The sequence below is a fragment of the Papio anubis genome, chromosome 17 (genome assembly GCF_008728515.1).
Source record: "Papio anubis isolate 15944 chromosome 17, Panubis1.0, whole genome shotgun sequence".
Taxonomy (NCBI): domain Eukaryota; kingdom Metazoa; phylum Chordata; class Mammalia; order Primates; family Cercopithecidae; genus Papio; species Papio anubis.
The window spans coordinates 35,748,362-35,776,071 of NC_044992.1; the positions used below are offsets into that span (position 1 = coordinate 35,748,362).

A 27,710-nucleotide genomic window follows, 5' to 3' on the forward strand; every position below is an offset into this window, starting at 1 on the left:
AGAGAGAAGGAGAGAGAAAGCCTTTGTTAAACTGGGTAACTCCAAATCCCAGGAAAGTAGAAATGGGAATTTTTATAAAAGCATAATATATCAGTAGAATGGAAATAAATCACCAGGTTTAAATCTGAGTGTGTGACTATGGGCTCCAGTCTTCAGGGACTGTATGTTCGCATGTCCCAATCTGGGACGAGGAAAGAGGAAGGATTAAAAACAGAAGAAGAAAAAAGCATTGTGGTTTAACAGTTCCTACAGGTTTCCTTTTTTTTTTTTTTTTTTTTTGCTTTTTTTAAAGCTTGCCCCATAGTTATGGGAACACCTCTGGTCTCAGATGAGTGCTGGGAAGGAGGGGGCTTGCTCCGGGCGCAAGTTTGTGCGGAAGCGCGACTGGACCTGGGCTCTGAATCTGGGGGTCCGGGGTTCTGCACCCAGTCGTCAGCTTCCTCATCCGCAGAGTGGCCCCCAGAAGCCTCCGGGTGGTCGCGAGGATGCTCTAAACCCCGGGAGCTAAGGCCGAGCCCGGCGTCCCGCGCCCAGCCCGCGGGAGCTCTCGAAGCTCGCAGCGCGGCCGACCTTCGCCACTTCGTGGGCGACTGGCACTTCGGTGCCCGCAGGCTCCCGAGGGTACCTCGCGAGGCCCGCCCAGTCCTCGCCGCCCGCCCCTCCGCGCCCCACGTGACTTCCTGACGGCTGCAGGGACTGCCCTTCCCGGGCTAGGTTTCGTTTCCTCGGCAGCCTCGGAGCGCGGTTGCAGTAGTCGCGTCCCGACCCCTGGGAGCACCATGGCACAGCTGTGCCCCCTGGCCGAGGAGCTGTCGTGCTCCATCTGCCTGGAGCCCTTCAAGGAGCCGGTCACCACTCCGTGCGGCCACAACTTCTGCGGCTCGTGCCTGAACGAGACGTGGGCCGTCCAGGGCGCCCCATACTTGTGCCCCCAGTGCCGCGCCGTTTACCAGGCGCGACCGCAGCTGCACAAGAACACTGTGCTGTGCAACGTGGTGGAGCAGTTCCTGCAGGCCGAGCTGGCCCGGGAGCCACCCGCCGACGGCTGGACGCCGCCCGCCCGCGCCTCTGCACCCAGCCCGGGTGCCCAGGTGGCTTGCGACCACTGCCTGAAGGAGGCCGCCGTGAAGACATGCTTGGTGTGCATGGCCTCCTTCTGTCAGGAGCACCTGCAGCCGCACTTCGACAGCCCCGCCTTCCAGGACCATCCGCTGCAGTCTCCCGTTCGCGACCTGTTGCGCCGCAAATGTTCCCAGCACAACCGGCTGCGAGAGTTTTTCTGCCCCGAGCACGGCGAGTGCATCTGCCACATCTGCCTGGTGGAGCATAAGGCCTGCTCTCCCGCGTCCCTGAGCCAGGCCAGCGCCAACCTGGAGGTAAAGAATGGCCCGGGAGGGCGCAGAGGGCAGCCTGGGCCTGCTGGGTGGTGCAGAGGGGCCACCGGGGGCCTCTCTGCCACCCTCTGGACGCCCTGGGGGAGATGGGCCTGAATTCGAGGCCGAGGCATCTCCAATGTCAGAGTAGAAAGGGGCTGGGAGATTTTATAGTCCTCTGCCATCATCCATGAAGACAGGTTAGGTTGCTTGCCATAAGCCTGTCTTTGTCTGATGGTGTTTATTTTTATTTTTTTGAGACAGGGTCTCGTCCCTCTCACCCAAGCTGGAGTGCAGTGGCAGAATCCGAGCTCACTGCAGCCTTGACTTCCTGGACTTAAGGGATCCTCCTACCTCAGCCTCAAGAGTAGCTGGGACCACAGACTCGCTAATTTTTTTACTTTTTTGTAGAGATGAGGTTTCGCCATGTTGCCCAGGCTGGTCTCAAATTCCTGAGCTCAAGCGATCTGCCCACCTCTACCTCCTAAAGCGCTAGGATTAAAGTCGTGAGCCACTGCACCCCACCATCTGATGGTGTTTAGTAGAGGGTTTTGAATGTCAACTATGAATCTTGGAGGTAACCTCTGTTCCCTCACCAAGTCCTGGTGGCACCCAGGAGGTGGATATGATTTAGTTTCATTTTACTGTTGAGGATACTGAGGTTCAGAGAAATGAACTTAGCCTGACCTAATGCAGTAAATGGCCACGCAGGCATTGCGACCCAGGTTGGTTCGATTTCATAGTTTGCATTTCTCCCCATGGACCAGCCTGGTATCCAGGTCCGTAGAGTCTGGAGCACCAAACAGTCCAGGAAGCTTGAGGTCATGTAAGCAAAAGCCTTTGGTGGGCCGGAGAGTTCGTGTGATCAGGAAGGGTTGTTATTAGAGGCCTAAGAGGTGGGGTGGGCAGCCTCCCAGTAACCACTGGATCAGAACCACAGGGAGAGCCAACACTCTTGCACCATAGTGTCCTCTGTCCTGGCCATGTGACTTTGAGCACAGGGTTTGGCCCCTGGACCTGGGTCCTCACCAGTATAGTGAGGCTGTGGGACTAGGTGGATTCCTAAGGGCCTTTCAGGTCTGCAATGTTTTTAGGTTGTCTGGGGATCATACCTTTCCCTTGTGGACTCAAAGCAGAGGCTGAAATCAAACCACCTTTTGTTACATCAGCCTAAGATCCAAAGCATGGCCTGATTTCATTTCATTCTCACAGCACCTTCAGGGAGAACAAGACCCGTCTTCGTGTTGTCAAAGGAGACAGTAGCCTGAGCAAGGTCAGAGTTGGGGGTCTGCATCCAGCTTTGTGTAGCATATAAGCTTGGCTTTTTTTTTTTTTCCTTTTAGAGACAGGGTCTTGCTATGTTGCCTAGGCTGTTCTTGAACTTCCGGCCTCAAGGGATCCTCCCATCTCAGCCTCCTGAGTAGCTGGGACTACAGGTGTGCCACCATGCCTGGCTATAAACTTGGCTTTTTTTTTCCTTCTTTTAGAGACAGGATCTTACTCTGTCACCCAGGCTGGAGTACAGTGGGGTGATCATAGCTCACTGTAATCTCAAACTCCTGGGCTCAGGTGATCCTCTTGCCTCAGCCTCCTGAGTAGGTAGTACTACAAATGTGAGCCACCACACCTGGCTAAGTTATAAAAAATTCTTGTGTAAAGACAGGATCTCACTATGTTGCCTCGGCTGGTCTTGAACTCCTGGCCTCAATGCTCCTCCCATCTTAGCCTCCTGAGTAGCTGGGACTACAGGTGTGCTACCACCCGGCCTGGCTGTAAAATCAGATTTTTTTTTTTTTTGAGACGGAGTCTTGCTCTGTTGCCAGGCTGGAGTGCAGTGGTGCGGTCTCAGCTCACTGCAACCTCCGCCTCCTGGGTTCAAGCGATTCTCCTGCCTCAACCTCCTGAGTAGCTGGGACTACAGGTGTGTGCCACCATGCCCAGCTAATTTTTGTATTTTTAGTGCAGACTGGGTTTCATCATATTGGCCAGGCTGGTCTCAAAGTCCTGACCTTGTGATCCACCCGCCTTGGCCTCCCAAAGTGCTGGGATTATAAGTGTGAGCCACCACGCCCAGCCCATATATATACATTTTTTAATCTTTTCTTTTAGAGACAGGTTTTCACTCTGTCACCCAGGCTGGAGTACAGTGGCATGATCATAGGTCACTATAACCTTAAACCCTGGACTCAGGTGATCCTCCTGCCTCAGCCTCCTGAGTAGCTAGGACTACAAGCGTGTGCCACCACACCCAGCTAATATTTTAAAACATTTTTTGTAGAGACAGGATCTCACTATGTTGTCCAGGCCGGTCTTGAACTCCCAACCCCAAGGGATCCTCCCACCCCCACCTCAGCCTCCCAAAATGCTGGGATTACAGGCGTGAGCCAGGAGCCTGGCCTAAACTCTGCTGTTTATTCCTAACAACAGGCCTTCCTCTGCCAACGCCTGCCCTGCTGTCCTGACTTGCTGAGTCCTATAACAGGTCTGCTTTTTGAGCCCTGCTACTGCTGCCCATCACTGTTGGCAGAGCCAGTCTCAGCTGGGCAATGCCCTTGGCCTTGGGGGTTGGGTTGTCTTAGCCACTGGTATGGGCGGACTTGAGACTCTGGTGCCTCCCATGTGGAAGACCCAAGTCTCCAGTCTGTGAAGGGATCCTCAGAATTTCAAAAAGCCCTTTACCTTTGATTAGGGGATTATTGCTGCTACCAATGTTTTCGGGTCACTTTCCTTTGGTCTGGAGTCATGTGGGCACCATTCATGATGAGGGTACTGCTGCATGTGTTTGATTAATGGTGCATCAAATCTTTCAAAATACAGGGCTCAGGGTGTAGTGCTATGAGCAGCTCTTGAAAGTGAAGCAGTTGGCAGCCTTGGGGTGTTATGAGGTCTCTTCCTGCTCGGAGGCCAGCAAGGCCGGATGTATGTAGGCCTGGTCTTTGGCCCACACCTTATCTTGGCCACTGTTAGAGGCCAGGTCGAAGGGCGGTGTCACAGAGGTCAAGTTTGAAACATCATGAGCAGCTTGGGCTTTTCGGATTGAGTTAGTGTGGCCTTGGTCCCTGCCTCCAGCCCCTACAGGTGACTGTCATTGGGTTGTTCAAATCCAGATTCAAGATCAGGTTCCGCCCAGAATATCTTGGGTGGAGTTGAAGAGTCTGGAAAGTGGAAGACAGGGCTAGAGTATGTTGAGTCTGCTAGTTTCGGGAAGGAAATGGTTTTTTTCTGGAAATCTCCAGCATGCTCAGTTTGGACATGTGTCTATGATTTTAATATCAGGATCTTAGCTGTGCCAGTTACTAGTAGTGTAGCTGGGGCAAGTCACGTAATTGTTCCATGCCTCAGTGTCTTTGTCTGTAAAGGCTGGGTAATTCCTACCTCATAGTGTTGTTCTTAGCTTTAAGTAAGTTAATACAGGTAAAGCACTAGAACCATTTCTGGCATACAGTAAGTGCATAATAAATACTAGCTGCTCTTGTTATAGCGGTGGTGATTTGCCTTCCCATTTCTGTGCCCCATTATTTCATCTGAGCAAGGAGGTAGGAGACTCAGATATTGATTATGAAAATTAATAGAAATCAGATGAGGATATTAGCTTCCGTCATACACAGTTTGCCTTTGTTTCTGGAGGTGGCGAGGATTGAGCAGATTTGTGGCTGGGCTTCAGCCCCTGTGAGCTGCTTCATCTTTTTTTTTTTTTTTTTTTTTTTTTTGAGATAGGGTCTCACTTAGTCACCTAGGCTGGAGTGCAGTGATGCCATCTCGACTCAATGCAGCCTTAACCTTCCGGATTCAAGCGATCCTCCTGCCTCAGCCCCCTAAGTAGCTGGGACTACAGGTGTGCACCACCATGCCTGGCTAATTTTTGTATTTTTAGTACAGACAGGGTTTTGCCATGTTGCCCAAGCTGGTCTCGAACTCCTGAGTGCAAATGATCCACCTGCCTGGGCCTCCTAAAGTGCTAGGATTACAGGCGTGAGCCACTGCGCCTGGCTGGCTGATTCATCTTCCCAGCCCTTGGTGGTCCCACTTTACAGTGAGCCTTGGACTCTGGTTTCTGTCTCCCTGCCCTGTGAGGCTGACAAAGGCTCCCAGCTTTGTTCTGGGATTGGCAGATGCCTCTGGAGTGAACATCCTTGATATCAGGCTTATCTCTCTGGGCCCCCTTCCCCCTTCTCCTGGACCTTGACTTCTTAATCCTCTGCTTGATTGGCTCTCCAGCGTCTTTTAGCAGATCTCCCCCCTGCCCCGTTATTTGGACCGCTTTCCTGGTTGTTTACAGTGGGAGGACTGGTCTGAGTGGCCCCACCTGCCATTACCGAAGCAGCTGTCCCAGCTCGTTCTATTCCTGTGTGAGCTTGGCCACCTTGCTGTCTTCCTTGCCTGAGTTTCATTGGCTGTAAAATGGGTAATTAGAGAAGAAACTCATAATAATATAAGCTGACATGTAGTATGTTTTTCCTAAGATCCAGGCATTGGGCTGAGTACTTACATTGTTTCAATTAATCCTCCCAATATCCCTGTGAGCTGGGGACAGTTGTAGCTATTTTGTGTCCAAGAAAACTGAGGTGAAGGACACAGCTGCACAGCTGGGAATTGGGACTGGAACCCTGGTCTGTACTGTCCTCTGAGAAGGATGAAGGGAGGTAGTAAGTATTAGAATACTTCAAAAAGCTCCAAGCAGGCAAGACTTGGGTGACAGAACTTGGGGTGGCAAGACTTGGGTGGAGTGGAAGAGGAAAGAATCTATCCTGTGGGATAGATCCAGGGATGGCTTCTGGTGGGGCTGGGCTGAAGAGGTGCATTCTCACCCTCATTTGTTTTCCCTGCAGGCCACCCTAAGGCACAAACTAACTGTCATGTACAGTCAGATCAACGGGGCATCGAGAGCGCTGGATGATGTGAGGAACAGGCAGCAGGATGTGCGGGTGAGTGGCAGGGCTCTCCAAGGCCAGCCCTGCCCTGTGGCTTCCCTCGCCTTCCAGGCAGGACAGGCGTGGCTCTCACCATGACAAGGCTGGTGTTGGGTGCACTCATGGTGTCAGAATGAAACATCAACCTTGCAAAGCATGCAGACCGCTGTGTGTCCGAGAGAGATCCTTTGCAAACCCGAACCGAAAATTACCTGTAAGCCCAACTGTGGGGGAAGTCATTATAAATTAGGGTTAAAAAGTAGTAATTCAAAAAAATGATTATGATATAAAGTGGGAGAAAAAGAGGAAGCAAAAGTATATACCTCCTAGGGTTGCATTTACAAAAAGGAAGTATATTAGTTTTGTAGGGCTACTGTAACAAATTGCCACCAACTTGGTGGCTTACAACAACAGAAATGTGTTCTGGCAGAGCTCTGGAGGCCAGAAGTCCAAAATCAAGATGTTGGCATGGCCACACTCCCGAAGTCTCTAGAGGAGAACCCTTCCTTGCTTCTTACAGCTTCTGGTGGCTCAGGCATTCCTTGGCTTTTGACTGCATCACTCCAATCTCTGCCTCTGTCTTCACATATCTGCCTCTTCTTCCCTTAGTGTCTTCCATCTCCAATAAGGACCCTTGTCACTGGATTTAGGGAGCACCTGGGTAATCTAGGATGATCGAATCTCAAGATCTTTAATTGCATCTGCAAAGACCTCTTTCCTCAGTAAGATTACATTCGCAGGTTCTGGTATATGGACATGTCTTTTGGGGGCCCAGCATTCAACCCATTACAGAGAGCATGGAAAGAAACTGAAAGGGAATATTATAGAAGGATCATAGTGGAAGTGTTGGAGTGGTAAATTAGGAATTGTTTTGTTCCCCGTTTTTCAGATTTTCAATACGTTTAAATTGCTTTTAAATGAAAAGATCAGATTTTTACCCCTTTTCAGAGCTGCAGCACCCAGTTTTATGGCAGCAGTTATGGTTTAATTAGATGAGATCTAGGTTAGAATACCAGCTCTGTCACATACTAGCTTATGTCGCTTTGGTCATGTGGACAGATCTTCGAGCCTTCGTTTCCCAGTTTGCACAATGGAATCACAACTTTCTGAAGATGATTGTGAGACAAATGAAAGAATGCACGTGAAAGTACCTGTATTTGTTAGAGGGCAGGCTATACTGCTGTAACAAAGATACACCAAAATTCAGAGGCTTAAATATGATCGAAGTTTATTTTGCCAACTGACAGTCCAAACCCACACATGAGTAACCCGGACTAAGGGTTCATGTGATCATTCAGGGATTAAGGGTTCTCCCTTCTTATTACCCTACTATTCTACAAGGTATTGTCCCAACCTCTTTGACTGGAGCTGAGTTACCATTACATCTTTGTTCTAGCCTGTGAGAAAAGGGACAAAGAGGAAGTGGAGGACAATCAATTTTCCTTTACACAAGTGATACAGTGTTGCACATATCATTCCTGGGCGTGGGTCATTGGAAGGAGTTTTGTCACGTCACCTAGCCTAGCTGCAGGGGAGGCTGGGAAATGTAGTCTGAGTAGCCACATGCCCAGATGAAACTCCAGGGATGTTCTCTTACCAAAAGGAAAAAAGGGAAAATGAACACTGGGGGACACTTGTAGTCACATTAGAAGTCGCACAGTAAAAGATTGGCAGAGAAGGCTGGGCACGATGGCTCACGCCTGTAATCTCAGCACTTTGGGAGGCCAAGGCGGGTGGATCATCTGAGGTCAGGAGTTCAAGACCAGCCTGGCCAACATGGCTGTAAACCCTACCCTACTAAAAATACAAAAAACACACAGTGGTGTAGCATACCTATAGTTCCAGCTACTCGCAGAGAATAGCAGCAGAATCACTTGAACCTGGAGCAGAGGGGTTGCAGTGAGCCGAGGGTCAGTGTCAGCTGCAGACCTCCTGCAGCTCCAGACAAGAGAGAGTGAAAACTCCATCCCCCCAAAAGCCAGGGCTGCTGTGGGTCTGCACTTCAGAACTCTGTAGCACTTGGGAGGCCGAGGCGGATCACGCAGGTCAGGGAGATCGAGATCACAGTGAAACCCCTGGCCTCTACTAAAAATACAAAAAATTAGCCAGGCGCGGTGGTGGGCGCCTGTAGTCCCAGCCACTCGGGAGGCTGAGCCAGGAGAATGGCGTGAACCCGGGAGGTGGAGCTTGCAGTGAGCCGAGATCGCGCCACTGCACTCCAGCCTGGGCGACAGAACTAGACTCTGTCTCAAAAAAAAAAAAAAAAAAAAATTGAGGAAGAAATACTTGAATTCCTCTCTTCCAGTCTACTGACTGGGTATTTGCAAAGAAGAGAAGTTTATTTGGCTCAAAGTTCTAGAGGCTGAGAGGTCCAAGAGCGTGCTTCCGGCATCTGGTGAGGATCATCCATGGCGGAAGGATGGAAGGCAGGAGAGCGGGACGGGAAAAAGGAGGTCAAACCCTGTGATAAGGACATGAATCCATTCACGAGGGCAAAGCCCTCACGATCTAATCACCTCAATGGCAATTCAGTCTCAGCATGAGCTTTGCAGGAGACATTCAAACCATAGCAGCTATTGAGGCTACCCAAGATGTGAAACAAAATTGCAGCTGCTAAAGCAGTGCTGTCCCGCAGAAATACCGTAGGAGTGCAGATGTAATTTTAAGTTAATTTGAATAGTACATGAGATTTATTTTATTTTATTTATTTATCTTTTTTAGAGATAGGTCCCACTCTGTCACCCAGGCTGGAGTGCAGTGGAGCAATCATAGCTCACTGCAGCTTTGAACTCCTGGGCTCAAGTAATCCACCTGACTCAACCTCTACCCCCCTTAACTCCCCACTATCTAGGAGTACAGTCCATCTAATTTTTTTTTTTTATTTTTGTAGAGAAAGGGTCTCTCTGTGTTGCCCAGGCTGATCTTGAACTCCTGGCCTCAAGCGATCCTCCTGCCTCGGTCTCCCAAGGTGCTGGAATTATGAGCATGAATCACTGCACCTGACTGAGATTAATTTTAATATTACAGTTTATTTAATTTGGTATATCTTAAGTATTATTCTTTCATCATATCATCAATTTAAAAGTTTTTTTTTTTTTTTTTTGAGACGGAGTCTCGCTCTGTCGCCCAGGCTGGAGTGCAGTGGCCGGATCTCAGCTCACTGCAAGCTCCGCCTCCCAGGTTTACGCCATTCTCCTGCCTCGGCCTCCCGAGTGCTGGGACTACAGGCGCCCGCCACCTCGCCCGGCTAGTTTTTTGTATTTTTTAGTAGAGACGGGGTTTCACCGTGCTAGCCAGGATGGAATTTAAAAGTTTTAAGGTATTTTACATTCCTTTTTTTGGTATGAAACCCTTGAAAGCCAGTATGTATTTTACACTCATGGCAAGTCTCAGTTTGGACTAGCCACATTTCACGTGTTCAGTAGCCACATGTAGCAAGTGGCTATGTTATTGGAAAGTACAGTTCTAGAGCATGATATTCTCTAGAACTTTTCCAGAGCTGCATCCTGACTTTTTATTTTGTTTTGTTTTTTGTTTCGTTTTATTTTGTTTTATTTTATTTTTATTTTATTGAGAGAGTCTCACTCTGTCTCCCAGGCTGGAGTGCAATGGCACGATCTTGGCTCACTGCAACCTCTGCTTCCTGGGTTCAAGCGATTCTCCTCCCTTAGCCTCCCAAGTAGCTGGGACTACAGGCACATGCCACCACAACCAGCTCATTTTTGTATTTTTAGTAGAGACGGGGTTTCACCATGTTGGCCAGAATGGTCTTGATCTCTTGCTGACTTTTATTTTTAAAAATTGCCCATGAACCACCTTTAGCTTAAGAAATAAAATATCATCGACGCAGCCCCTCCCATCTGTTTCTCCCTTATTCTACCCCCTTTACTCTCTTCCAGAAGTAACCACTCTCCTGAATTTATTTATTCATTCTCACGTGTTTCTTTGTGCATATAACCATTCTGTTTGTTTCTAAGCTGTATTGAAAGAGCATCATATGGTGGATCTTCTTCTGCAAGTTGTTTTTCTCTCATGGAGATTCATCCAGGCATAGCTCCAGTTTATTAATTTTCATAACTCTTTAATATTCCATCCTATGAATACCTCCCAGTCTTCGCATCAAATCTTCTGATGGATGTTCAGGTTGATTCCAGGTTTTTGCTACTTCAGACAGTGCTGCCTGTGAACATTCTTATGTGTGTCTCAGGGGCAGGTGGCTGCGATTTTTTGTAGCATAGATTCCTAGGACTGGAGTTGCTGAGTCAAAGCATATGAGCACCTCCACATTTATTAGATATTGCCAAGTTGCTCTCCAAAGTGGTTTGTTCTCCCACAAAATACAGGTAAGAGTTCCTGGAACCCCACATCTCACCAATGCTTGAGGCTGCAGCCTTAGCATTTTTTCCCCTTTGATGAGTGTCCTCTTGCCTTGGCCCTCTCAGATGACTGCAAACAGAAAGGTGGAGCAGCTACGACAAGAATACACGGAAATGAAGGCTCTCTTGGACGCCTCAGAGGCCACTTCAACAAGGAAGATAAAGGAAGAGGAGAAGAGGGTCAACACCAAGTTTGACACCATTTATCAGATTCTCCTCAAGAAGAAGAGTGAGATCCAGACCCTGAAGGAGGAGATTGAACAGGGCCTGACCGAGGGGGATGAGTTCGAGTTTCTGGAGGTGGGTGGCCACGAGGCATTGTTGAATGGTTTTTGTTTTTTTGTTTTTTTGGTTTTTTTTTGGCCTGAGATCATGCTGTTGATAATAAGGCCCTCAAGGAGCTGGGGACTGGAAGTGGTCACTGGAAGCATCCCTGAGACACATGCTGTATTAGTTTTCTGAGCTGGGCAACAACTTACCACAAATGTAGGGGGCTTCAAAAAATGTTTATTTATTCTCTCAGAGTTTCTCTGGCTCAGGAATCTGGACATGGCTTTATGGGTGGCCTGCATAGGGTCTCACCAGGCTACAGTCTGCGAGGGAAGGCCAGGCTGTTTCCTTTGGAGCTCAGGGTTGTCTTCCAAGCTCATGTGGTTGTTGGCAGAATTTAGTTCCTTATGGTTGTAGGACTGAGGCCCCCGCCCTCCAATTTCCTGCTGGTTGTCTCTCAGATTGATAGCTGACTTCTTCAAGGCCAGCATGAGAATTTCTCCTCTAGAAAGGTGCAATCCCTCTTTTAAGGGCTTTTACCTGATTAAGTCAGGTCCACCCCAGATGATTGCCCTTTTGATGAACTCAAAATCAATTGATTTGAGATGCTAATTACACCTGCAATATTCCACCCCCTTTGCCATATCACATAACCTAATCACAGGAGTGATATCCTATTTCATTCACCGTCCTGCCCATACTCAAGGGGAGGGCATTGTATAGGGTATGTACATCAGTTGGGGTCAGGGGCTTGAGGGCCGTCTTAGAATGTTGCCTACCACACATACTCCACCTCTTCCTCCTATCCTTCCTCCAGCAGCCCCTGGAAGTGTGTGTTAGTAGTCCCTTTTGCATTGCTATAAAGGAGTACCTAAGACTGAGTTATTTATTTATTTTATTTATTTATTTTGAGATGGAGTTTTGCTCTTGTCGCTCAGGCTGGAGTGCAGTGGCGTGATCTCGGCTCACCGAAACCTGTGCCCCCAGGTTCAAGTGATTCTCCTGCCTCAGCCTCCCGAGTAGCTGGGATGACAGGTGCACACCACCACGCCCAGCTAATTTTGTATTTTTAGTAGAGACGGGGTTTCACCATGTTGGCCAGGCTGGTCTCGAACTCCTGACCTCAGGTGATCCACCCGCCTCGGCTTCCCAAAGTGCTGAGATTACAGGTGTGAGCCACTGCGCCCAACCAGACTGAGTAATTTATAAAGAAAGGAGGTTTATTTGGCTCACAGTTCTACAGGTTGTACAAGCATGGCATCAGCATCTGTCTAGCTTTTAGTGAGGCCTTTGGTGAGGAAGGAAGCGTTTACTCATGGCAGAAGGTGAAGCTGGGAGCAGCCATGTCACAGGGTTAGAGAGGGAGCAAGAGACAGAGGAGGAGGTGCCAGCTTCCATTAAACAACTAGTTTGTGCAAGAACTCACCTGTTACCATGGGGAGGGGACCAAGCCATGCATGAGGGATCCACCCCCATGACCCGAACACCTCCCACCCTGCCCCATCTCCAACATTGGGAATCACATTCCAATGTGAGATTTGGAGGGGACAAACATCCAGACTGTATCAAAGTATCTTTCTAAAGCATGGGCCCCCTGCTATTTCTGGCCTCATGTCCCTTAGCACGGCCTGCAGGGTCCTGGGTGACTGGGCCCTGCCTGTGCCAGCAGCCTCATCTCTTATCACCCACCCCTGGGTCATGCCCTGTGCACTCACTGTTCCCCAGACACAGTGGGTGTGGGCGGGATGCTATGCCGGGCATTCTTGCCTAGTGAGTCGTATCCTTCCGGGGTCTTGGATCCCATTGTCCTGCCATATCGGTGTTCCCAAGCATGCCCCACTGCTTCTACAGTAGCATTGGGTGATGTTGTTTCAGATGTGCATTTTTTCATGGCTGTTTTGACTGTAAGCCCATCTCTTATTACCCCCATTCATCCTCCTGCAAATCTGACCAGCACATAGCAGAGTGCTTGGCATATAGTGGTGTGCCCCATTGGTTGGGTGACCTGCAGCTCTACCTGAAAGGCCTAGATTCCTTGTTCAGATCGGAGTGGGGAGACAGTGCAGAAGTGAATGGGAACCTTCTCTCTGTGCACTGAGGCCTGATGCGTGCCTAGTCTGGAGGGCGTTAAGTTTTATCCCAAGTGCTCATTCCTGTCTGTTGGAGTAGCTGCCCTGAGCGCTCGAAGGTTCTGAGTGCACATCTAGGCCTCTTGATACTGTACAACCCTATTTTTCTCAAAGTTTGGGACTTCCAGGAAGACCCTCCTTTCCCATAAGATATTCCCTGGCTGGAATCCACATCCCTTGAGATGTTCCTGTCTGTTACCAGAATGTGTGATTAGAGCTGTTCCCCTAGGATTGGAGCGGTCCTGAGTTTCCTGTGCTTTTCCACCCTCAGCTAGAAAAGTGGAAAGAACATCGTCCTGGGGGATCAGAAGACCTCAGTCCCAGCTGTGTCTGTTCCCTTAGCTGGTGGAGTTCCTGGCAGGCTACCGGCCATGTCTAGACCTCAGTTTCCCCATCTGTAAGATCAGTGACCTCTGGGGACCCTTCCAGCTCCAGATTACTGTGTCTTCAAGTGTTATTTAAACTCCTGGTGACCTCTGGCCTGTAATTTGAGAAGGCTGATTGAACTTAGCACTCATGGGCCTAGGGGAGAGCTTCCTGCGGTTGGTGAAGACTGAGCCCAGGTCCCAGTTTCACCAGAGCTGCCTGCACTAACCCCCTGGCATGTTTCAGAAAGCATCAAAACTGCGAGGAATCTCAACAAAGCCAGTCTACATCCCCGAGGTGGAACTGAACCGCAAGCTGATAAAAGGCATCTACCATAGCACCTTAGACCTCAAAAACGAGCTGAAGCAGTGCATCAGGCAGCTCCAGGAGCCCACCCCCAGCTCAGGTGACCTTAGCAGCCCCCTGTGCTGCCCCCTGTGGAGCCCTGTAACCCGATGGGTCCCCTCAATGTTTTGGGATGGGAGACTGGGGCATGATCCCGAGCACTGGGGCCTGAGTTTCAGGGCTCCTGAAACGTCCGCCCTCCGTCTGGAGGCTGGTGGGGTGTCTGCTTCATCCTGACATTTTAGGATCTTTCCTAAAGCATTTTTGGGGACTTCATGTTCATGCTTGGACTTGCTGAACAGATAGGCTCTTTTGACCTGTGATCTTGAGGCCAACTTGGATGGGTTTTGAATGGGCTAGGGCTTGTTACTGTGTTTGGTGGGGGAATGGCTCGTTTGGGGGAGAAATCTAGAATTCCTCTGACACCCCCTTTTCATCACCCCATATCCAATCCATTGCCAAATTTCACTTCTTTCAATCTCCTGACTCAGTCTGCTGATCCTAGTGCTGCTTGCCTGTTCTCCATTGCCATCACCTGTCGCCCCATGACTGTGGCAGCTTCCTAAACCCTCTGCATCTGCTGCGGCAGCCAGAGAGATATTTTCATGATGCAGAGCTCATGTCCTGGGACCTATCCTGCTTTGCCCTCTCACTAGGCTTCCCATTACTCCCTGATGCAGACCAAACCCTTGACCCTGGTCTAGAAGCCAGCTCAGGCCCTGTTGGTCTCTCTTCAGCCCCAAGGTGCCCCCCCACCCTCCTCTGGTGCATCTCTCTGCATTCAGTTCCTCAAATATGCAAAACTTCCTGCCACAGTGCCTTTGTGTTTGCTCTTCCCCACTCTCCAGAAGGCTTGAACTCTACCGTCTTCACTCATTAACTCCTCTCACCCTTCAAAGATCTCCAAAACGTTACATTTATATCCAGCCTCCCCTGCCACTGCTCCCACTCCTCAGACTGGGCCCAGGGTCCTTATCATCCTCCTGGGGCTCTTGCATGGGCAGTATCGCACTCTTCCTCGGGATCCCCATGTATCTCCCTCATTAGGTTGTGATCTCTATGAGGTCAGGGGCTGTGGCTTATTTATTTATTTATTTAGAGACAAGATCTTGCTCTGTCGCCCAGGCTGGAATGCAATGGCGTGATTATAGTTTACTGTAACCTCAGACTCCTGGGCTTAAGCGATCCTCCTGCCTCAGCCTCCCGACAAGCTAGGACTATAGATACACAACATCTTGCCTGGCTAATTAAAAAAAAAAATTTTTTTTTTTTTTTTGAGACAGAGTCTCACTCTATCACCCAGGCTGGAGTGCAATGGCCCAAATCTTGGCTCACTGCAACCTCTGCCACCTAGGTTCAAGCATTTCTCCTGCCTCAGCCTCCTGAGTAGCTGAGATTACAGGCATGTGCCACCACACCCGACTAATTTTTATATTTTTAATAGAGACATGGTTTCACTATTTTGGTCAGGCTGGTCTCGAACTCTCGACCTCAACTAATCTGCCTGCCTCAGCCTCCCAAAGTGCTGGGATTATAGGCGTGAGCCACTGGGCCCAGTCTAAAAAAATTTTTTTTTGTAGAGCCAGGGTCGCGCTCAGTTGTCCAGACTGATCTTGAGCTCCTGGCTTCAAGTGATCCTCCTGCCTTGGCCTCCCAAAGCACTGGGATTACAGGCTTGAGCCACTGTGCCTGGCCTGTCTGATTTTTCTTCAACGCTATTTCCCTAGTGCCTAGCACAGAGCCTGGCCCATAGTAAATCTCTGTTGTGTAGCCCAGGATTGGGCTTGAATCTCAGCTTGGCCTGCCGAGTGTCCTTGCAGAAGGGCTTCTGAAATCGGTGGTGGTGCAGCCCCATTGTGGAAGTGCTGCGTGGGGGCAAAGCTATAGGTCGCTGGTATGTGGGAGGAAGGGAGAGAAAGAACGGTGGGAAAGGAACAAGTGTTGACCCAGCCTCCGCTGCACGACCTTGATCTCATTCAGGAGTCACATCAACCATGAGCAAGGTGAAGTCATCCCCATTGTGTGCTCGAAGAAACCAAAGCCCAGAGAAGTCCAGAGGCCACCGAGCTGGGTGCTGGTGGAAAAAAGACTTGACCCTCGCTACATTTTAAGTCAGAGAAAAGAGGGAACACACCAAACTGGTTCTTAGATCACCTTGTTTGTAGCTCTTGTAACGGATGGGATGGGGAAGGTTGGAGGAAGGGGCTGTCTGTGTAAACCCTCTGCAAAGCTGGCTTCTAAGGTCAGTGAGAGGAGCCACACACACTGGGCCCTTCTTCTGTGACACAGGTGACCCTGGAGAGCATGACCCAGCGTCCACACAGAAATCCACACGCCCTGCGAAGAAGGTCTCCAGTAAGTAGCCCCACCCCTGTCTCCATGGCAACAGCATGGGCTGTGGCCTCCCCAGGCTCTGGCCAAGTCACTTCCAGCCCATCCCGAGTCACTGTGGAGTCTGGACCTCAGTGGGAGAGAAGTTGGCGGCAGTCCCCACTGCAGGGGGTTGCAAGGCTGTGGCAGAAGCTCCCCTGTCCATCAGCATTGCATTTTGGGGCTGCCTGGAACGGCAAGATGCCTGAAGCTGGCTTGTTTTGAGAAATATTTACTATACCCAAGTCCCTGGGCAGAGCCTTGGGTGAGGAGACTGATGGTGGTCCGGGAAGGGCGGAGGCTAAACCTCCTCGGCATCTCAGCAGCGTTCAGTCTCTGGGTTGTAATGGGCTTCTGCTATTACCATGTTTCTCAACCTTTTTTTTTTTTTTTTTGGTTTCTCACTATTGCCCTCCTTCTGCTTCATCCCCTGAACCATTTGAGAAAAATTTTTTTCCTAATTACAAGCCATGAAATTTTAATACCTCCCATCTACTGCATAACTGTTTATGTTCTGTGCTTTTACACATAAAAAGAGTAATCATTTTTTACTCCCCCTCCCCTAAGGATCCATTTTGGCCTCCTAGGGGTACTATCCCCCTCATTGGGCAGGCACCTGCCATTGACATGGGGGTTGGGGAGAAGAGTGATCCTGTTCTGCAAATGTGGACAACAGTGATATCGAGACCACAGGATGATTGTGAGTGATGAGGGGACACTGACTATGAGAGCTCTTTATGAGCCGTATGCCACTGAGATGTCAATATACCACTGACATGTCCATATACCGCTGACATGCCCATATACCGCTGAAATGTCCATATACCGCTGAGATGTCCATATACCGCTGAAATGTCCATGTATCACTGAAATGTCCATATACCGCTGACATGTCCATATACCGCTGACATGTCCATATACAGCTGAAATGTCCATATACTGCTGAGATATCCATATACCGCTGAAATGTCCATATACCGCTGAGATATCCATATACCGCTGACATGTCCATATACTGCTGAAATGTCCATATATCGCTGACATGCCCATATACTGCTGACATGCCCATATAGTGCTGACATGTTCATATACCACTGACATGTCCATATACCACTGAAATGTTAGCTGTCATTGCTTCCCTGAAAAGTCGGTGTGAACCCAGGAGGGCTGGCTGTACACTGCTGGTGTTGGGGGGGATGAGAGAGCCAGGGCTTGCTCTTTTTTGTTGTTGTTGCTTGTGCTTAGTGTTTAGGTCTCCTGTAGCAGGCAGAGTGTGGTATCGGTCCCTGAATGGAACAGAGTCAGGGCTGGGATGCCTGGTGCAGATGGAGGAGAGAGCCCTTAGCTGGGCCGGAAAACTTCAAAGGGTGCTTTATGTGAAAAGGGAAGTGAAAGAGCAAGTGGAAAATACTGTTGGCCTGTGTTCTTCCTCAGTCACCTTCCTCTGAAAGCTCGTCCCTTGGTATGAATGAGCTGGGGATGCTGGCCAGCAGGCAGGTGTGTTCCCCGGTGAGGTGAGGTCCTCCTGTCACAGCAGAATGACACCCTGGAGAATAAAGTTCGGGAATGAATCGAGGCTCCTGTAGGCTGAAATGGGGAACTAGGGGAGGAGGGATGGACTAGTCCTAGTGCAGAAAGATGTCTAAGGGTAGGTGATGAGGGAGGTGCCTGTGCCCTAGACTGATATCACAGCCTGGGCCTCCCAGGATGCTGGTCCACAGGGAGTAGGTGGGAAAGTGGCAGAAGGTGAGGAAATGGGGCAGAGAGTGAGCGACGGCGAGTGATGTGACTTTGAAGTAGGAGAAGCGGTAGCGGGAGCGTTGTGGTGTGACAGAGTTCTGCTGGGGAGGTAGAGGGTAATAGGAGAGAGCGGGGCTTATCTGTGATGTCAGGTGTCCTGCAGGTGGGCAGAGATATGATTTCAAAAACACCCTTTTTTGTTCCAGTGTTGTGGAAGGTGGCAAAGAAGGAACCTGGAATCTTCTAGCCCACTTGAGTGGACTTTGGACTTACCTGGAGGGCTTGTACGCCACAGATTGCTGGTCTCACCCCCAACCTTTATGATTCAGTGGCTCTGGCTTGGGGCCCAAGAATTTGCATTTACTATTTTTTAAGAGACAGAGTCTCACTTTTTTGCCTAGGCTGGAGTGCAATGGTGCGAACAGAACTCATTGCAGCCTCAAACTCCTGGGCTCAAGTGATCCTCCTGCCTTAGCCTCTTGAGTAGTTAGGACTATAGGCATGTGCTACCAAACCAGGCTAATTAAAACAATTTTTTTTTTTTTTTGTAGAGATGGGATATTGATATGTTGTCCAGGTTGATCTTGAACTCCTGGCCTCAAGCAGTCCTCCCGCCTCAGCCTCCCAAATTGCTGGGATTGTGGGAGTAAGCTACAGTGCCTGACCAATAATTTGCATTTTTTAGGGGTTCTCCGGTGATGCCACTGCAGCTGGCTTGGGCACCAGACTTTGAGAACGACTATTTTAGCTAAACTCAGTTCCTGTTGGTAGACACTCCAGATATTTTTAAAAGATTTGGCAAGCTTTTTTCTTTTTCTTTTTCTTTTTTTTTTGAGACAGGGTCTCATTTTTTTGCCCAGGCTGGAGTACAGTGGCAAGAACACAGCTCACTGCAGCCTCATCCTCCTGGGCTCAAGCAGTTCTCCTGCCTCAGCTCCCAAGTAGCTGGGACTACAGGTGCGTGCCACTAGGCCCGGCTAGTTTTTTTTTTTTTTTTTTTTTTGTAGAAATGGGGTTTCCCCATGTTGCCCATGCTAGTTTCTAATGCTTGAGCTCAAGTGATCACTGCACCTCGGCCTCCCAAAGTGCTGGGATTCCAGGCGTGAGCCACCGTGCACCCAGCCCTTGGCAAGCTTTTTTTTTTTTTTTTTGCTGATTACCTATTCGGTTTTTATTTGTGTTTTTTCCTTTATGGAAATGTGATTTACCTGCAGTAAATCTCTTTTTTCCCTGCAGTAAATCTTAAATGTGCAGTTAGATCTATTTTGACAAATGCATACCATGTGTTACCATTATCCAAATCAAGATAAAGGATTTCCCTTGCTCCAGAAAATTCCTTCATGCTCCTTATTAGTCGGTCCCTGCCCCCACGACCACTCATGCTGGTTTCTATCACTATAGATTCATTTTGCCTGCTGACTCCTTCTATTTTTCAAGTTAAAACATCCTTTTATTTGTCTGGATCAAATTAATGCACACGAATGTTACTATTTTGAAAATGTCATTGTGTTGCACCTTAAAAGATTTTAATTCTGAAAACTTTCTTTTGCAGAAGAGGAAAAGAAATCCAAGAAACCTCGTAAGTTATACATTTCTGCAACTGTTTATTTCTTGAGACTGCCCAAGCACAGAACTAAATGCTGGTAGAGAGAGTCGACCTCGCTCATCAGGGTTCCGTGGTGGGTTCTATATGAGTCCATTCTGTAATGGCAGCAGGCCTGAGGCTGGAGGGGAGGACAGCATAAATGAGATGAATAAGGTGACTTTAGCCTGGTCTGGTGTCCCCTGTGTTGCCCTGCTGTTCAGGCGTGTGTTTGTAGAAGCGGGTCTTAATCAGTGTGGAAGGGAGTAGAGGCCATCCCGTTGCTCTGTATTATGTTTCTCTTTCCTTACCCCCAGCCTCTGTCCCTGCCTCATCCAGCAAGCTTCCCACATTTGGAGCCCCGGAACAGTTAGTGGATTTAAAACAACCTGGCTCGGAGGGTGAGTTATCACAGGCAAGGAGCTTTGGGGTGTCCACTCGGAGTTTGTTCTGCAAATCGCTCTCTGTTTCCTCTCCCAGCTGCAGCCAAAGCCACCAGCTTGCATCCGAACTCAGCAGCTCTCAAGGCCAAGGTGCTGGAGACCTTCCTGGCCAAGTCCAGACCCGAGCTCCTGGAGTGTGAGTAGCTTCGGGGCTGGTGCGCGGTTCCACTGGTTCTGTCTCTTCTGTGCCGCTCTGTGCAGCTCTCTGAGGCCGCTGGCTGGCTGTATCAGCCGCTCCCCTTCACTTGTCCTCTACTTTGTTGCTCCCTTATTTTCTCCCAGTCATCAGTGCCTTTCTTTACTTTTCCTAACCAGCTCAGGTTTCACAATCGGTCCTTTGACTCTCCCTCTTGCCGTCTAGTCTGGCCCAACTGAGCTCACCTTTCTCTGTGGGTTGGCGCCTGCATGTCCCCTGCAGAGAAGGCAGGGCGATTGTGGTCACCGGCCTTCACTGGGCGTCCCATTGCCGGCACACCTGCCCTGCATCTCCTGTCTCCTCCCCACTACTCTCCAGAGCCACCATTCCCAAGACTTCCCACTGGCCATAGCTCCAGCCTTCTCCCTGTCCCTCCCACCTTCTTCACGGAAAAGACAGACACTGTAAAAGGGGCTCCCCCTGCTCTGTTACTGTCATCACATCTGCTTCTACCATGCCCCCTTTCTCACCTCCTGGCCCCTTTCCCAAGGCTAGTCCCTGGCCCTGGGCTCTGGAGTCTGCTCCCCATGCGCTCTCTGGAATCTTCTGCTCTTTCTTAGGCCTTCCCATTCCCATCTCTTCACCCTCAGCATCTCTACCTAGGCTTGCCTATCTGTAGCATGTTTACATCTCTCCAAATCACAAAAACCCAGCAAAACTGTCTCAGCTGCAGCTCTGTTTTCTGCCTCCCTTTCACCAGAATGCTTGTTAAAAATACAAATTACTAGCTGGGTGCGGTGGCTCATGCCTGTAATCCTAGCACTTTGGGAGCCCGAGGTGAGTGGATCACCTGAGGTCAGGAGTTCAAAACCAGTCTGGCCAACATGGCAAAAACCCATCTCTACTAAAAATACGAAAAATTAGCCAGGCGTGGTGGCACATGCCTATAATCCCAGCTACTTGGGAGGCTGAGGCACGAGAATCACTTGAACCTGGGAGGTAGAAGTTGCAGTGAGCTGAGATTGTGCCACTGCACTCCAGTCTGGGCAACAGAGTGAGACTCTGTCTTAAAAAACAAACAAACACAAACAGAAAACCCCAAAAAACAAATTCCTGGGCCCTGTTCCAGTCCTACAAGATGAGACTCAGGCAAGCACAGAAAGCTGTATGATTAGCTCATTTCCTCCATGATCCTTTTGAGGACAGTTGGGGAAAAGCAGCTCTGCAGATTGTCTACATTGGTGGCTCTCAGCTGTAGCCACGTGTTGGAAGCCTGGGGAGCTTTTAAAATCCCTGATGCCAGGCTGTCCCCCAGACTGGTTCATTCAGAATCTCGGTGTTTGGCTGCCCAGGGTTGCAGTGTGGGGCCGAGGTGGGAGCCTGAAGTCTAATCCTTGTGCCACTGCAGTCTGACCTGTGTCCTGCCCTTGACCCAGGCAGCTCTGAGGTCATCAGTGTCCTCTGTGTCACAAAATCCAAGGGATGCCTTTCAGCTTTTATTTAGCTTCACCTGTCAGTGGCATTCCTCCTCCTTCTGACACTCTCTCCTCTTGCCCCTTGAGCCACTATACCCCCGGGGTTTCCACCCACCCCTCCTTTGCAAGCTCATCCAACCTGGAAGTGGGTGGAGTTCCGTTGTCAAGGCCAGGCCTAGGGCCCTCCCACTTTCCGTCTTCTTGTTTCCTCTGCACCCATGTGCAACTCTCCAGGCAGCACCTGCCAGTGGTACCCACTTCCATGTGGTGGCCAAAACCAATCACTGAAAAATATAGCCCTTCCTTTATCATAAGCAGCTGCAGCAGGCTTGGTGGGGATCTGTGGGTCCCTTGCTTTCTCAGGCTGGCCTTCTTGTAGCCCTCCGCTGTCCCTGCCCCCCATGAGAGGCCCAGACCAGCCCTGGGCGCAGCTAACTCTTGCCCAAGCTGCTAGCAGCGGTGCTGAACCACATGTTTCAGGAGCTGCTGTGCACTCTGTGGCAGAGCCGCATAAGCCGGGAAAGTAAAGTTCTATCAACTTAGGGCCTTTTCCACCCCCAGCTTATTCATTTTGCCTGGAGGGAAACTCAGGCTTCAGTGAAAAGTGTCATGTCCCGAGCCACCTAGCAAGTGAGTAGGGACAAAAGAGACTAGGCTGAAAGCCCAAGTCTCTTGGTTCCCAAGTTCCCAAGCTAGGTTTGTCCCTGTCTGCCTTGCTGCCCCATAAGCTATCTCCCATGGGTCCAGGATCGCTTGAGAGGGCGCAGGCAGAGGAGATTGAGTATGGGGACAACACTAAGGGGAGCTTAATCCTCAGATGTCCTGGAACTGCTTGTAAATGGCAGAAAGAGTAGGGAGGGCATTCTCGTGTCACACCAAGAATATAGTCAGGCCATGTCTGTGCTTACAGACCTCGCTTGGCTCCCTGCTGCCCACCAGTTAAAGTCTAGACTCCTGAGCCCTTCCCTTTCCAGCCCCATCATGTTTCTCTTCTCCTGATGCATCTGTGTTCCCAGCCACCCAGCTTCCCCAGTCCCGGCACATGCCAACCCTCTTGGCACTCCGTGGCTTCACCCTCACTGTTCCTTCTGTCTGGAACAGCTTTTCTCTCTCTGTTCTTCTCTGTCTAGTTCTCATCATCTGTTACTTGGCTCCAATGCCAGCCTGCCAGTGAAATGTTCCCCAACTGTAGCATCAGTTGCCTTGTCTCTGTGTCCCTACAGTGTGTGCCTACCCTTTTGGCAGAGTGTGAGTCTCATCATGTTGTTACTGATGGACTTGCCTTGCTTGTTGGAGTGTGAACTCCATGAGGCCAGGCACCTCGTCTCTCTGGTTCACGGTTGTGTATCTTGTGCCAGAATCTGGTGTCAGTCAGGTGCCTGGTAAATGGTTTTGGATGGATGAATGGACAGACATATGGATGACTGATAGATGATAGATGGCTGGCTGGCTGGACAGAATAGATGGATGAATGGATGGATAGATGAGCTGATGAATAATGGTAGGTAGATGGATGGATAGATAAATGGACAGATAGATAGATGGGTGGATAGATTAATGAATGAATGAATGGATAAATGGAAAGGCAGAAGGATGGATAGATAAGTGGATAGATGGATGAATGGAAGAATGGATAGATAGGTAGGTAGATGGGTATATGGATAGATGGATGGATGGATACATGGATGGATTGATAGATACATGGATAGATGGATGAATAGACAGACAGATGAGTGGATGGATGGACCAGTGGGTAGATGGGTGCATGGATGGATAAAACTAGTGAATAAATAGTACCACTTTGGGAAAGGTCTAAAAGTGAGAGCACTTTGGGCCCCTTGTAATTAATTCCTTGGGATGATGTTTTCTCAGATTACGTTAAAGTCATCCTGGACTACAACACCGCCCACAACAAAGTGGCTCTGTCAGAATCCTATACAGTAGCTTCTGTGGCTGAGATGCCTCAGAACTACCGGCCGCATCCCCAGAGGTTCACATACTGCTCTCAGGTGCTGGGCCTGCACTGCTACAAGAAGGGGATCCACTACTGGGAGGTGGAGCTGCAGAAGAACAACTTCTGTGGGGTAGGCATCTGCTACGGCAGCATGAACCGGCAGGGCCCAGAGAGCAGGCTCGGCCGCAACAGCGCCTCCTGGTGCGTGGAGTGGTTCAACACCAAGATCTCTGCCTGGCACAATAACGTGGAGAAAACCCTGCCCTCCACCAAGGCCACGCGGGTGGGCGTGCTTCTCAACTGTGACCATGGCTTTGTCATCTTCTTCGCTGTTGCCGACAGGGTCCACCTGATGTATAAGTTCAAGGTGGACTTTACCGAGGCTTTGTACCCGGCTTTCTGGGTGTTTTCTGCTGGTGCCACACTCTCCATCTGCTCCCCCAAGTAGGCAGGCTGTAGACACTTGGGCTGACTGCCTGCAGAGGTCCCAAGACCCTAGTGAAAATGCAGCAGGCAGAACTCTCCTTAGACAATTCCCCAAGAGGTACCAAGGATTGGGAGCATGGGAGGGGAGCTGGTGGGAGGGTGGGATATGGGATTTAGCCAGGAAAGGGGTGAGGGTGATTGTGTTGTAGGTGAGGAGGCATTTCCACCCCTCGGTGCCTATCAGGGCAGAGTGACCTGCTCCCCATTGTTCTGGAAATCTCCAGGCTGCTGGGCAGCTGGGCAGAGCTCTGGGGAGTGAAGTCATGAGTTCCCGATTCCTCTTAGAGAAAATCCATAGCTACTGTAGGTTCTGTCTTGGGTCACTTGGATCTGAAGGCTGCCCCTTTGCTCTCTGGGGTAGCCTTCAGATCTTGGTATTTTGATTACTCGCTACAGATGTTTTTAAAATTCCAAAGCCATTGAGTTTCCATATTATATAACCTCCATTACCCGCATGTTGGGGCTCAATCTCCTGGTTATTATCTGTGCTTGAGGAAACATCCACAGCAGTCTCTCCCCAGAACAGAGTTTCCTAAAGAAGCATGCCCTCTTCCTCCACTGGAACATAGTGCATTCCCTTCCTACCCTGCTCACCCATCGCCCCCCCATTGATGGTTTTCAAACAGGAAACTTTTCAGCTAAGGCTTCAGACCGTGATTGGAATGAGCCTGTGTTGGATTTGTGATTCAAGATCACGGTGACCCTGATCCAGTTTGGGTGGAAATCCTTCCCAAGTATCATGAGAAGCATCTTGGCAGAGATGCTTTGGTGGCAGCCATGAGCTTTGCTGGAGGCCTTGCTTCCCATATCCTTGGCTGAGGGGCAAGGAACTCTGCCAGGCGAGGGGGACGCTGCCCTGGGTCAACAGAAGCCTGGTGGGTTTGCTCGTGTTAGAGTGTCCTGCCTTCTTACTGACAACTCTCCTCAGCGATAGCCTCTCTCCCCTGGATTGTGAGATACGGAGTGACAGTGCAGGTACCACTGAGGCTAGCACAGTCAAGCAGCCAGCTAAGCTGGATCCCTGAAGCCTGCTATCACGCAGACAAGCTGTGCAGCTGCCTCGGGACCACACTAGGCCACTTGCTGGGGCGTCAGCCTATCACCAAAAGGGTCTTTTAGCAAACCTCATGGGGAACAGGAACATTCCTGTTCATCCCTGGCCACAGGCTGCAGACCCAGCAATGGTCCTCGCGTGAGTCAGAGCCTGGGGCTGGCCCTAGCCCCTTCTACTGCCTTCCTCGTTTGAGCCAATTCTATAAGCTCACATTGATCAGGGAGGGAAAGAGCTAAAGAGGGTCACACAAGTGGCTATTTTCCCTGCAGTGTTTCTGTGCGGTGAAAATAACCCAGTCCACTAAGGGGCGGGAGTGAATGGATTGCTGGATTTTCCCCAAGCTCCTTATAGCCTGATGTCATCAGGATGTGAATGTGAGGAATTTACTCTCTGAAAATGAAATGAGTCCAACTCTGGGCTTTGCTTAGAGGAGAGCTCCTGTCAGGCTTTTTATAATATGAAAAGAGGTCACCATTGGGGAAGTAGAGACCCCAGACCTTTTCATATGGATATCCGAGAATATAATGTATCTCAGGCCTTGTGCTGGAACTCTAGGGCACTCTAGGCAGGCTCAGAACCCTTGATATTCCTTACAGGTACACACCTGACATGCAGGTACATACCTGATCGGTGTCATCTCCTAACAAGGATTTTCAGTTCCTCGAGAGCAATAATCTTTGTAGGAAAGACATCCCTGCAATAGGTGATATGTGGTCCTTAGAAGTTTTCTTCCTTTACTGCTTGGAAGAAAAGTTCTTTGGTGATTCTTCTCTGCTTTTGAAGATGATCAAAAGCATCTTCATTGATTTTCTGAAATGAAAGCCTTGTCTGAAACCAATTAATACTTGGGAAACAGCTGGGCTTGGAGGAGTAGAATGCCAGAGATAAATCCATGGCTCCTGCTCTGGCTTTCTTCTGCAGAAATAAGGGCAACAGTAAGGCCCCTTCCCTGGCAAATGTGCAGCTTGGGACAGGGAAGCATGAGACCCTCTGTTTAAAACAGAGTCAAGTAGGTAACCAAAGCCAAGCTCTGTGCAAGGTGCTTTGGAGTTGTAAATTGAGGAATGCATCCTTGCTGTCTTGAACCATTCTGTTTGCAATGGTAAGACCTTACATAACCTAGCCTTGCAGGGCCGCCACACACCCCTGGAGTCCTAGAGTTGGAGGAACCTTTGTATCCATCTGACTTCTCATTTTGCAGAATATGATGAGAAAGTAGAGGATCACTCTGTTCACCACTCTTGCTGTTCCATTAGGGAGGAGATGCCTGATAGCATGTGTGAGGGAGACACTCTGGTACACCGGGAAGTATCAGAAATTCCCAGAAACACACACATAAAATACTATCCTAGACCCAGGTACTGGGGACTGTCTCAGTCAGTGTGGCATGACAAATAAAAGGTTAGGATCAAGTCTTTGTATTTCAAGATGTGGTAGCTGATTATTCCTGTTTTAAGTACTCTGAAATCGATCTGCGATCAATAATACTAATATGTTATCTTTTACCATATTCTGCCTCTTACTATTGATTTTAATTAGTTAGGAGTATTTGAACTGTTATTTCTTGAGCTTAATATTTTTTTAGAGTTAATTCTTTAAGGAGATAATCACGGCTGTAGACAAGGCCAGGGCTGGCTGATGTGCCTTAGAAGCTTTGAATGCAATAAAGCGGTGTTTGGCATTCTCTCCTGCATTGTAGTGCAGGTAGAAAATGCTATTTGTTCGTCATACTGTTGTCAACAGATGAGCCACCCACTACAGACGGCTACTACGCAGGGACCTGCCCAGGCCTCACCCAGGGGCTCCCAAATGTCGAGATTTCTGCAGACCTATAGCCAGCACACTTAGTCCTGCCCCAGTAGAGCTCCTCTTCGGGAAGCTTTTGATAAAGAATTCTCAGACCGATAGGATGTCTGTCTGGGCTTTGCTGTGGGACAATCCTAACTGCGGGGGCTAGGGGAAAGCGGGGCAGTATTGATCAAAGAGTAAGCCACACACGGATAATCAGTTGCTAGGGATGGAGGTTTGAGGGTTCATTATATTATTCATTTTACTGTTGTATATGTTTGAAAATGTCTATAAATAAAAAGCTTTAAAAAAAAAAAAAAAGAAACAAAAATAGTTCAGGGCAGCAATGGGTCCTCCCTGTTCAGTGGATTTTATCCTTGTTTCAGTTGGGGTAGGAGTTCCAGGAGGTGCAGATTGGAGGTTGTCTAAAGAATTGGACTGGCCTTTGTCCCTGCTTCCTGGGAGGGAGACTTTCAGTCCTTGACATTTCCAGGGTAATAGGAGTGTCTTTGTTATTTGTGAGGCCATGGGATCACACCTGAGCTTATGCTAAAAGGTGGGATGACTCAGAGCTGGGGCTGGTCACCAGAAAGACTGACCATGTGATTAGAGGGTTGAGGCTTTGAGTCAGCCTGCCCTATGCGGTGGGGGACTGGAGGCTGAGTTTAATCATCTGGCCAGTGCTTTAATCGATACATCATGAAACCCCAATAAAAACTCTGGACACTAAAGCTCAGCACAGCTTCCTGGTTGGTGAAGCCGTGGCTGTGCCGGCAGGGCAGTGTGCCCTAATTCCACGAAGAGGGGGCATGGGAGCGCTGTGCTCGAGACCCTTCCAGACCTTTCCCTATGTCTTATTTGGCTTGTGGAGCTGATTTGTATCCTTTATAATAAAACTAATCATAAGTATAGT

The 27,710-nt window shown here is 49.4% G+C and overlaps 1 protein-coding gene across 1 annotated transcript; it reads left to right on the plus strand.

Moving 5' to 3' along the window:
- The first annotated feature begins 699 nt into the window (after positions 1–699).
- TRIM25 (tripartite motif containing 25) lies at positions 700–27,708 on the plus strand. Its single transcript, XM_003912787.5, has 9 exons — positions 700–1,376; positions 6,203–6,298; positions 10,726–10,959; positions 13,671–13,830; positions 16,059–16,124; positions 19,432–19,458; positions 19,779–19,862; positions 19,942–20,040; positions 23,388–27,708. The coding sequence occupies exons 1-9, from the start codon at positions 780–782 to the stop codon at positions 23,915–23,917; spliced, it is 1,893 nt and encodes a 630-aa protein (XP_003912836.1). The 5' UTR covers positions 700–779; the 3' UTR covers positions 23,918–27,708.
- Positions 27,709–27,710: the final 2 nt, after the last annotated feature.